This window comes from Carcharodon carcharias, chromosome 8 (assembly GCF_017639515.1).
Source record: "Carcharodon carcharias isolate sCarCar2 chromosome 8, sCarCar2.pri, whole genome shotgun sequence".
NCBI lineage: Eukaryota > Metazoa > Chordata > Chondrichthyes > Lamniformes > Lamnidae > Carcharodon > Carcharodon carcharias.
Window position 1 is genome coordinate 22,624,720 of NC_054474.1, and position 12,004 is coordinate 22,636,723.

A 12,004-nucleotide genomic window follows, 5' to 3' on the forward strand; every position below is an offset into this window, starting at 1 on the left:
TACAGAATCAACTTGTGTAGTGGATATACTGGGAGGGTGGTGTAATGATGTAATGTAATTTTGTAATGAGGGTTCTGTCTGGTTTTCTGAATGAATGAGTTAAGATAGATCAAATGAGTTTTCTTATCCTTTTCTATTTTGCGACTGAACAACTGTATCATACACACAATATTCCATATTTGATGTTCTTGTTACCTGACTGAATGGAGTACATGATTTCTGCATTAATTCCTGTGTCCTTGTCTAAAGCAGTTACGTGCAGAACTTCAGATCCAAGCGGTGCAGTTTCTGTCACGTTGCCTTTGTAAGTGGGACTGGTAAATCTAGGCGGATGGTCATTTGAATCCTCCACATTAATAACGGCACGGACAAAGTTCCGTTTAACAGGTACTTCCTGATCCCGCACCTGTCACAAAAGTAAATCAGCTCACAACTCCATCAGAATTCTACATCAGAAAATCTTTCACTTCATTTTAATTTTCACTTTAAAAAAAAGTCACATGAAAAGTGGGCAAACAAAACCCAAATTAGTTTGTTCTTCCACTGTATGGGTCTTGAGACTGAATTTTTCCAACCCCAGGGTGGCAGGTTTGGAGGTGGGGAAGGCTGGGAAAATAGCAGGAAGATGTATTCGGACAGCTCACTGATACATTCCCGCCATTAGGGAATTTATCCAGGGGCAGGCAAGAAAGCAGATCAGTGGGCAGCCAATATACAAATTTAGGGGTGATTCAATCAGTTTGGCAGTATTTTGCTGACAGAGGACCGGCGCTGCTACATGCCAAAGCCACCTGATTAATAAATGTGGTCTCCCTGTGGCAGACTGATGGGAGGTGTCCATTGAAGCCACAGGCTCCATGCCCCAAAGAGGGGACCAAAGGCAGGAAAGGCCAGCCCCACAGCCTAACCAGCCATCCAGAGGGGTTTTCCTTTTGATCTGGGGGGCCTACCGGCTTTCCTCTAATTAATATGTTTCATTTTACCCCTCCAAGGGCACCTCCATTTTGAAGCATCCTTGAAATCTCCTACCTTTCTCAGCATCACCCACCTTTCCTGATGGAGCTTCAGAGGCTTCAGAGCTGACGGCTCTCTGATTCGACCAGCAGCATGGGAAGTCTGCCCTCTGTCCTTAGTTGGACAGCAAACTCTGAGGCGGCTAATTCAAAAGCCGTCTTCAGGAATACCACTGTGCCAGTCTTGCTGCCAGCAAGTGTGTGCTTGGGACCCCGATTTCATCCAGATATCGGGCTCCTGAAGCACATGGCAAAATCTTGCCCTTAGTGGATCACACCACCTATGTATACTCTAAACCTCCAACAGACACCAAAATCTATTAGAAATCATTGTGGGTCAGGCAGCACCTGTGGCGAGAACCAGGGCTCATGAAAGGCTATCGACCTGAAACATTGGCCAGAATTTAATGCCCCCACCCCCTGACAGGTTTGGAGGCGGGGTGGCAGGGAGAATGAAATTACACAGAGGGATTCCCTACGGGTTCCCGCCCACACTGACCTCGCAGCAATTTGATGCTGGGGTGGGCAGGGCCTCAGGTGGGAAACCTGCCCTTGCTCCAATTGAGGCCCTTAAGTGGCCAATTAATGGGCACTTAAGGGCTGCTTCCCACCCAGCCTCAATGTTTAGGCTGGCAGGCGGATGAAAGCTCAGGAGGGGAAACCTGGAAATGAGGTAGGTTGGATCTCGGGCAGGAAGTGGCGGGGGGTGGTTGCCTCCATCAGAAGCCCCCATTGGACTAGGAGTAACCTCTCCTTAAGGCCCTGTGACCTCTGGACCTCCCTCAACCCCTAGGCCTATACCCAAGACCCAAATCACTCCCCTTGTGAATACAAGACCTTCCCTATCCTCTCTGCCTGGGACCCCTGACACCTTTTTCTCTGGTTCCTGGGACTGTGTTTCAGGCAGCTCCATGCAGTGCCTCTTCTGGCCATTGCAGTGCCGTTGCTGGAGGGACTGGAGAGCAGCCAGCCAATCTGATTGGCTGGCAGCTCTCCATGGTGGTATTTCCTCCCAAGTGAGGAGTGGAAGTCCCACATTATGCCAATCAATGTTCGTTCAAGCATAAAATGATAGTGGGTCTGTCAGAGTTGGCAGGGATGTGTTCAAATTCAAGCCATTCACTCTTGTCCTTCTCTTCACAAATGCTGCTTGACCTGCTGATCATTTCCAGCATTTCAGTTCTTTTTAGATTTCCAACACCTACAGTGTTTTGTTCGTGTAGGAATCATCATACTCTACTACCTTCTAGGATTCCACCCAGTTCTACAGATGGAACAACATGCCATAACGCCTAGTTATTCTCTACATTCCTCTTTAGCTGGCACATTGGAAAATAGCATCTATTATATATCCTGATTTCACAGAGTGTAATCAGTCACTCAAAGATACAGTAATTATTAAGTCTGATTTACATTCTTCTAAAAATGAAACGCAGCCAATTTGTAGATGTTGACAAAATATCTAGCAGCTCGTTTGGAAGCCTGCCATTGTGTCTATCAGAGTTACTATTTACAACCAGAGTTATTTTCACTAACAATTCAATTCGTAACTCCATCTTGAACACTTCCCACTTTTACTTTTCCACATGTCTCCTGTAGGAGATTTTATCAGACGTTTTATGGAAGTGAAAATTTATAATTCTCACTTACCTCCTGTATTACAATTGAAAAAGGCAAATAATTAGTACAAAAACAAGATGAGGTGTCCTTTTCAAAGCAAAAATCCAGTTGGTGGCAAATATCAAGATGCTTGAGGCAGGAATGGAAACATCAGCCCTGATTTTAGCAGATTTCTAACTCATGCATCTTATCAGCTGTCACAGAGGAAATATCATTCCATCGTTCCATTGCATTGAAGGCTACATCTTAGTTAAAAAGGATAGTCAAATATGCCAGCACATTGCATCATAGTACCCACTGTGCTCAGTGCAATAATCTGTCATCTTGAAGGCTGGGCACACTGCAACCAGAAGGTGAGACAACCTGCAAGCTTGGCAAAGCAAACACTAGGAATATTACTTCCATGGCCTTGAAAATCAAATCAAGGTTATCAGTACTGTGGAAATGAATGTGATTTATAATTTTGCACATTGACAGCAACCATATGGTGGATGGTACAGGTTTGCCACAATCCTGGGTTTTCCCATATGCTTCCGGGAAAAATAAAAATTATTTCCAGCTCAACAGCAATCTCATTCCCAGCCTCCACAGCATCAGACTTATTCTAACAATGCCCCTTTCATGGAATCAAGAGTCAAATTAATTTCACTTGAAATGGACTTCCAGTCCCTCAATCCTAGTCTAAGAAAGATAGAATGGCTTCAGTACAATAGAAAACACTGTGTAGGGGAGTTTTGGGTTTCCTAGTACATTGTCCAAAAAAATGCCAATCTCTGAATCCCACTCCAATGCTGCTCCAGTACTTTAACACTGTCTGATCCTGCCTCAAGTACTCAGTTGGATCCTGTCTATGGTGAGTTTGAGCAATGTCAATCCAGTTTCCGATGGGAATGAACATATAGCATATACCTGTACAAACTGGAATGAAGATGCCAATGTCATTTAGTGAGGCCATGGGTGGGTTGGCTGTGGGGAACAGAAAAATGTCTGTGTAGTAGGGGTTTGTTTTGCTGAAGTCAAGACTGAGGTATCTTGTTGGGAGATGGTAGATTGAAGGAGCTTCATTTCACACCTACCCATGATTATTTGACACAGGAGTGCTTGATGCTGACAGACAGCTGGGAATTTCTGTGGATCTTTTCCGCCTCCATAACTTTGGTGTTCTAGCATCTGCCAGTGGAGTGAAGGAGGGCCGAGGAAGTTGTCAGCATTGATGAAATCCACTCACAAGAGAACCAATTGGATAAGAAGGTTTTCTACACAATCCTTTTAAAACATTAGGCTGTCTAGACCTTAATGGTATGTGGTTAACCTACCATAATGGTGAGTATGTGCAAGTGCATCGATTCATAATCTAGCTCGTTGGTAGTCAGTAGCACTCCACTGGTAGGGTCCAGATGAAACAGCTGTTGGCTGTTAACATCAACACTGCTCTGAATGGTATAAAGCAGTTTACTTCTCCCATCCGTGTCTCGAGCTCTGATCTGTAGGATTTCAGTCAAGCGAGGTGTGTCTTCAGGAATCCATACTTCATACTTACTCTCTAAAAATTGCGGCCGGTGTTCATTGATGTCAATTACCCTGATGTATGCCTAATAAATAAAAACAAAAGTGATGAGAAAGTACTGCACTGAAAGTTATGAAGTGAATAATACAAAAGCAGTGGGCAGGATTTTCCTCTGGAGTTGGCTGGCTCCAAGGCATAAATTGAATGGATAAGGATGGGAATCAGTCAGGGGAGCCCCATTCTGCCTTCTTGTGCCCCTCACCCCAACACCACTTCCCAAGATTTGCTACTGCAACTGACAGATGATGTAAAGTAACCCTAATACTGGCGGACGCAGGCTCACGTTAAGACACATTACAGGAATAAGTGACAGCCGTTTCTATTTTGAAGTGCACCAAGGTTGAATTCCAGCCCATAGTCACTGGGGTGGGACTTCTACTTGCCGCATTGCTCCTGATTCCAACGTCAAGAAAATAATGAGTCATAACCTTGACTAGCGTCGGGAAGTGCTGGCCTGCAGAAATTAGAATAAATACCTTCTTACCTGGTTTGAAAATTATACTGCCACTTCCGTTCACCGGAGCTGTTTGGGCCCTGCATTGAAAGACTGCTCGCAGGCCCCATTGAAGTGCAGCTCCAACATTTCAAGGAGGCCACGTCCCCTTTTTTATGGCACTTGTTGCCGTCAAGCGGGTGAGTTTAGAGGGCCAGGGAAATTGACGGGCCAGGGGCAGATAAGCATCTAAAGGTAAGTGGGTAGTATTTGCGGGGTGGAGGATTCCGGAGTTGGTGTAGGGAGGGGTGGTGAGGGGGGGGCGGTGAGGGTATGGGGAGGCGGAGGTCAGGGGGGCTGGGCAGTGTTGAAGATCGGAGAGGTGGGGGGTGTAGGTGGTCAGGGGTGGGGAATGTCACAGGTTAGGGGGTTGGGGTGTGTCGGAGGGTGGGACTGGGGGTTGTCGGAGGTAGGGGGTGTGGGGAGTGTCGGAGGTTGTCGAGGGGTGTCAGAGGTCGTGGAGGACTGTCGGAGGTTGGGGTGTCGGAGATCAGAGGGGTAGTGGTTGGGGGTGTCAGAGGTCAGGGGAATGGGGAAGTTGCATGTGGCGGAGAGGGGGAGGGCAGGGGGGAGGGGGTGGTGGGGAGGTGTGTGGCACTTGGCAGTGTGGGGGAGTCCAGAGGGGTCAGTCTGGGTCTTTACAATAGTTACCCAGAAGTTGGAAAAGGTTTTAGTTCTTCTAACTTGTTCTCGGTAACTATTGGTATAACCCTGGTGGAACCATCCCAAGTTTGCGATTTAAACAACATTTACAGATGGTTCCCAGCACAGCACAGCACAGTTGTCCAGAGGAGGTGTGCGCTTTTGGGCAATTGCCGAACAAACACTTATCTGGGAACTTCCCAGAGGGATTCCCCAGTGCATCTTTGGGGTACCACTTGGGAGCTCAGAAGTTACGGGCCATTTTTAAAAAAATTCTCTCATGGGATGTGGGTAAGACCAGCACCTGTTGCTCATCCCTAATTGTCTTTGAACTGAGTGGCTTGCTCGGCCATTTCAGAGGGCAATTAAGAGTCAACTACATTGTAAGTCAGACCGGGAAAGAATGACAGATTTCCTTCCCTTAATAGAGAACTCAGTTGAGAATGTGGAATTCACTACCACAGGGAGTATTTCTGGCTAATAGTATAGATGTATTTAACAGGAAGCATATTGGAGAAATGGAACTAGAGGACTCAGTTGATAGGGTGAGGATGCAAGGAGGTTTATGTTGAGGATAAATGTCAGCATGGACTGGTTGGGTCGAATGGCCTGTTTCTCTGCTATATATTCTATATAATGTTATAGAGAACCTTTACTGTTACATTTTCTTGCCTCCTATTCTGAACCAGGGATTCATGTTGAAATACAGTCCTTCAAGTGCTGCCAGCATTTTGATACATTGTTAAAGTTTTATTACTTCTGCGTCAATATATAGACAGTGAGCATCAGTTATTGGGGAATGCCCATCATGGCCTATCCTATTCTTAACTGATGTTTACGCGTGTGTACTTGCTAGCAGAGATCACTGCATTGTAACCGGAGGGAGGAATCCCTGTCTGATTCCATCCCCCTCATTAACCTGGGAATAATGTAGCCCCCACCCACCAACCCCCATCACAACCACTTTGCAGACATAAGGAGCATAGAGCAAGGATTGGTATGGCATCTACCTAGTCTGTAAGGTCCAGGATCACAAAACATGAGTACATCTACCTACTGGGGGTTGTCCATTACCCAATTTTTAAAGTGACATGATGATCTTAACAGAAATGATTGAAAATTAAGATTAAGGCTAAGATCCCCAATGACTCAATGCATGACTGCAATGCCTAATGTGGTAGAGCCAAACAGGTTAACAAAGTCCAAAGTCACAGTCAAGCCAGATGCAAAAAGAAACAATTTAGAAAATGTTACAACATATTACACAGGGTTGCACAAGATCAAGAAAATGAGCTCAGAATGTGGCTACTCCCTGACTGATTGGAGCAACGTTATCTATATCTTATATTGCAAGTATTATAAAATGGCAATTTACATAGAAATGGGAATCTCTGTCCTTACTGCACCTGGTATAATTTGAGTGATGGAGCGGATGGGAATTAGTATCCCTAGTTCATTTGTACAGTGTTCATTTATGCTTAGTAAATTTATTTATCTATATAAAAATGTGTTAAGCATAATGCCTTTCTCGCACTCAATCTACAGATATCACACTTTTTTTATTCTTGCATGGGATGTGGGCATCACTGGCAATGCCAGCATTTGTTACCCACCCCTAATTACCCTTGAACTGAATGGTTTGCTGGACCATTTCAGTGGGAAGCTAAGAGTCAACCACCTTGCTGTGGGCCTGCAGCCAGAGCAGGTAAAGATGGCAGATCTCATTTCCTAAAGGGCATTTGTGAACCAGATGGGTTTTTACAACAATTGAGTTGGTTTCATGGTCGCCAATACTGAAACGAGCCTACAATTCCAATTTATTAATTGATTTTTAATTCTGCTAGCTACAGAATGGGGGCTTTGAACCCACCTGTCCAGAGAATTTGCCTGGACCTGTGGATGACTAGTCCAGTGATGTTACTTTACCCTCTTCCCCACTTTAAAGTGTTACAACTATATAAAAAAGGAGTAAAAATGCCAGCCACTGGTTTTATTACCTTGTGCAACTTGACCTCTCTTCAACATCAACAGTCATTTGTAACTCTTTTGAGTACAAACATGTTTCCATCTGTTCCTATTCAGATGAAGTTACATTGTTTCCCATTGTGAGATTTGAACTCTTGATTTTGGGGTTACAAACCCAGTACCATAACCACTTGGCTATTTAGGCCAAGCCAGTCATTTGTAACTCTTTCGAGTACAAACACGTTTCCATCTGTTCCCATTCAGATGAGGTTACATTGTTTCATAGTTTGCCATTGTGAGATTTGAACTCTTGATCATGGGGTTACAAACCCAGTACCATAACCACTTGGCTATTTAGGCCAAGCCCAGTCATTTGTAAGTGGCAGTACAGAAACTTCCCTCAACAATGAGCTGCTAATTCACTCAGGATGGACTTATTTAAACTACTTATCCACAGTCAGTGCTTGAGCAGAGAGGCGTTAGGTTAAGTGTAATACCATCTGAGTAGTGAAGCATCGCAGCTGTGTTCCCAATAAATTAGCACTGCAATCATCTTCAATAGAGAATCACTGAAGGGCTCCAGCAGGTGGTGGGATTACCCTATGTGTCACTGGCACACGGAGCTCATTAGAACTGAACTATGAAATAAATAGTGCACAATGCTGACATCAATGTTTATTTAACTCTTATACCTGAGTTGTGACAGCATTTGTTCCATTCATCATTTGTACTGTCAAGTTGTAATTTGATGTTTGACTGGCATTTAATAGTTTGGCAATGGTGATGGTGCCACTGTTCTTCTCAATTTCAAACTCCTCGTTGTCATTCCCACCTGGTAGAGAGTAAGAAGAGATTAATATGTCAGCCTGAAAGATATTTGCCCCAGTTTCAAAGTGAGGCATGGAGCCTCTCTCAATAACATACTTGCACTTTACATCAAAAATCAAAGCAGCTTTTTCAGAATATAAGTGCAGAACAAGTAAATCTCATTTTGCTTGTTGTGCATGTGCTTTCCAATGGACCAAGCACAATTTACACTGCAGTTGATTCTATAACCAGGTGAAATGTTAAGTTAAAGTATGTCTGCCTGTTCTTGTGGAAGTTAAAGGGCATGTGGATTTATCTGAAGACAACAGAAAACTGGTCATTCATTTCATTGCTGTTTGTGACCTTGTTAACGCAGAATGGCTCCTCATGGTTTAATGTTTTGACTCCTACAAGTGTTCTTGTCAGTTTAACAACATTAAAGCATTTGTTAGATTATCTAATGAAAGTGTCTTGCAAACTCATACTGGTTGCACTATCATTTGACTGAATCTAGTCAGTTAATGCAAATGGATTTTTTAGTTGAAACGCCCAGTATGCAATTGAAATGATAGGAATTTATTCCCCTATATTTTCATCTGCAAATCAGTGCTTTTCAGCCCCTTGTTTGATCTTAGGAGTGCCATAGAAATTACTGCAGGCTGTGTACATTCCCTCTAAAAAGCATAGCCAGTAACATATAGTTAAACACATTCATAAAAATATTATTTTCATTTGGGATTTTCAGTACTGTGAGAAATTACAACTTTTTTTCAGGAGACAGCAAAGAAAAAGCAGCTGCATGATTAGTTAATGACATAATAAAATGACATCTAAATGGAAACTGAGCAACAGGGGACTTATTACATTAATGGCCAAGTGAGGGAATGCACAGTGAGAGGAACAGATGGATTACCCAGTGGGAATGGAGATCCTGCCAGATTGCAGATGGTAACACCGTGAATTGAATGACATTGAAAGGAAATAACGATATACTCTAGACTCACAGCAAATGCTCCTCTATCTGCTGCACATACATTTTCATTTCTGTACACTGGACAGATACATCATTGCTCACTTTACATCTTATACACAATTTGTGCCTCTGTCACCTCAGAGTGTGCGAAGCATCTTCACCAGCACAGAGACACAATTGTTAAACACTGAGTAGAAAAAGAGCCTGTTGTGCCTCTGCTGACGAATTTGGTAAATGTGTTGCTCAGTTGGAACCAGATTGTACAGACTAGGATGCTTCAGGTTCACTCTCCAGTTCACGCGGAGATGCTACAACTGGCCTCAGCATGTTGGATTAGGAAACAGCAAAAGTCAGCCAGAGCTCCTGCTCATGACTGATATCCCGTAAACTCTGCTGGAAATTTTTGTATTAGGGATTGTTCACTGAGGACAGATCAGACTTGGCTTTGATGCTCCCTCTTTCCATGTTGACACTCTTAGCCAATACCTGCTTTTGTAGATTCCCACATGGAGAATGACTGCTTCATGCTGTCGTAAATCAGTGATTAGAATCATAGAATCATACGGCACAGAAGGACATTTGACCCGTAATCTCTGTGTCGTCTCTTTCAAAGAGCTTTCCAATTGGTCCCACTCTCTTCCTCTTTTTCTATAGTCCTGCAAATTAGACCTTTTCAAGTATATATCCAATTTCATTTTGAAAGTTACTACTAAATCTGCTTTCACCACTCTTTCTAGATCAAAACAACTTGCTGCATAAAAAACCCCTCCCCTGAATTTTTTTATCAATTATCTTAAATTGCTTGATGAGATGATAGAAGAAAATTGAGACATAAGGTGTGTTCACCAAGGCCCTGAAATCCCTGGGGCAATGGTCACAGTTTCTGGCACATTGGCAGCAGGAAAGAGCTGAAGTTTGCAACAGACACTGGATGATCGGGAGGCTATCTATCCCTTTCCGAATCCGTCAGAAATCCCTGAAACTTTCAGGGGTGAGACCTTAAAGCGCCTATCCAAAAATGACAAGCCTTTTATAACAACATATAAATGATTAAAATACATTATACAAATCACTTTACTAAGTTATGACCTTGATAATGCTGGGTGCCAAGCTCATATCCTTGGCATACAGCAATGTTAGGGGAAGATATGAGAAAGAGCACTACCAGAATGGTCACCAAGAGGAACACCTGAGTCTTAAACACTTTCTCTGCCTTGACATATTGATAGGGGCTCCACAGCTACTTAGCCATAGTCCACAGAGGACCATAGGCATCTGTCTCTATATAGCTTGATGGGCACCACTCCACAAGCATGGGGCAAATCGAGGAGGCAGGCCTCCATGAACTACCATGTTCTGTGCAGGGATTAAACCTGCATCATTGGCGTCATTCTGCATCACACTGTAGCCATCAAGCTAATGGAGATAGCCAACTCCTAGCTTACAATATGCACTAGATCATGTCACTCATATTGTGATCTGCTGTGCCCTTTACACCTTCACCATATAAAGAAAACTGAAGTGTGACAACACTAGGAAGAAGTTTTGGATTTGTTCCAGTCAAAACTGTGTGGAGGAGAGCATCATGATGACCTGATCTCAGGAGGACTCCTCAGTGGCTCCTTCCATGGGCATCAAAGGACATTTTGTTGCTCAAGTCTTCACTTTTGACACCAGTGTATTTCTCCTTCTGTCCCATTTTCAAATAAAGGGCCATTCCCTCATTACACCACCCATCCTTCAATAAGGCAACAGATCAGCCCTCCTTGCCCTTCATGAATGCCCCACTCTGCTCAAGTATTCAATTGCAACTGTGCCTTTACCTGGAATTTTCCCTTGATTTGTACTAAACCTCCTACAATAGATATATAAATGAGCTGACCCAGAAACTTTGGAACAGGAGTAGGCCATTAAACCCCTCAAGCCTTTTCTGCCATTCAATTAGATCATAACTGATTTGTACCTTAACTCCATCTACCTGCCTTCATTCTGTATATCTTAATAAACTTACTTAAACGAAACATGTTGATCTCTGCCCATGAATTTTCGACAGATTTTAGGGAGAGGAAATTTCAGACTTCCACTATCCTTTGTGTGAAAGAAGTTCTCTCTGAAATTACCTCTAAATGGTTTAGCTCTAGTTTAAAGGTTATGACCCCTTGTTCCCGGCTCTCCGAACAGAGGAAATAGCTTTTTTCTATCTGCCCTATCAAATCCTTTAAACAACTTAAACACCTCAATTAGATAACCCTTTAATCATCTACAATCAAGGGAATACAAACCTAGACTTTGCAACCCATCCTCATAACTTAACCCTTTTAGCCCTGATATGATCCTGATGAAGCTACACTCATGTCCTCCAAGGCCATAATTTTATTCCTGAGGTACAGTGCGCAGGACTGAACACAATACTCTAATTGGGGTCTAACCAGAGCTTTATATAGCTACAGCATAACTTCCATTCTTTTAGTTAGCAAGCCCCTTTGAGAGACCCCCCCAGAAACCCTTGTGTAAATACCTCTCCAGACCACCATGCAAATGCTTTTCCATTGGTGTAGAGATGTGCAACATGCTTATGTAACCATGACAATCAGAGGACACAATGCACCATGGGTACTACCTGATCCTCTACCAATCAAATGGACTGCTGAAGTGTAAATAGTCTCTGAGTCCATGCCTTGAGAGAGCACTCACGTAAATCTAATCTATCTTCAGCGTTTATAATGTCATCACCTGGACTGGATTTCACAGCTGACACATTATTAATAAATGAATTTCACAAGAAGCATTCAAATCTCAGCAAAATTGTAACTAAATTTTATTCAATTCAGAAAAGAAACAAACTTGATTGAAGAACTTCACAACAACCACAAACAATCACAAAAGGTTGCCTAATGCACTCTGGCACAGAGGGTTTCAATTAC

The 12,004-nt window shown here is 43.2% G+C and overlaps 1 protein-coding gene across 2 annotated transcripts in view; it reads right to left on the reverse strand.

Moving 5' to 3' along the window:
- LOC121281257 (protocadherin Fat 1-like) overlaps nucleotides 1–12,004 on the reverse strand; it is a 164,568-nt gene that overhangs the window by 47,422 nt on the left and 105,142 nt on the right. For both annotated transcript variants that reach the window (XM_041194093.1, XM_041194094.1), the window contains exons 7-9: nucleotides 7,993–8,132; nucleotides 3,950–4,225; nucleotides 196–406 (exon numbers count right to left, since the gene is read on the reverse strand). In XM_041194093.1, coding sequence (XP_041050027.1) covers nucleotides 196–406; nucleotides 3,950–4,225; nucleotides 7,993–8,132 — 627 coding nt within the window. The remainder of the gene's footprint in view (nucleotides 1–195; nucleotides 407–3,949; nucleotides 4,226–7,992; nucleotides 8,133–12,004) is intronic.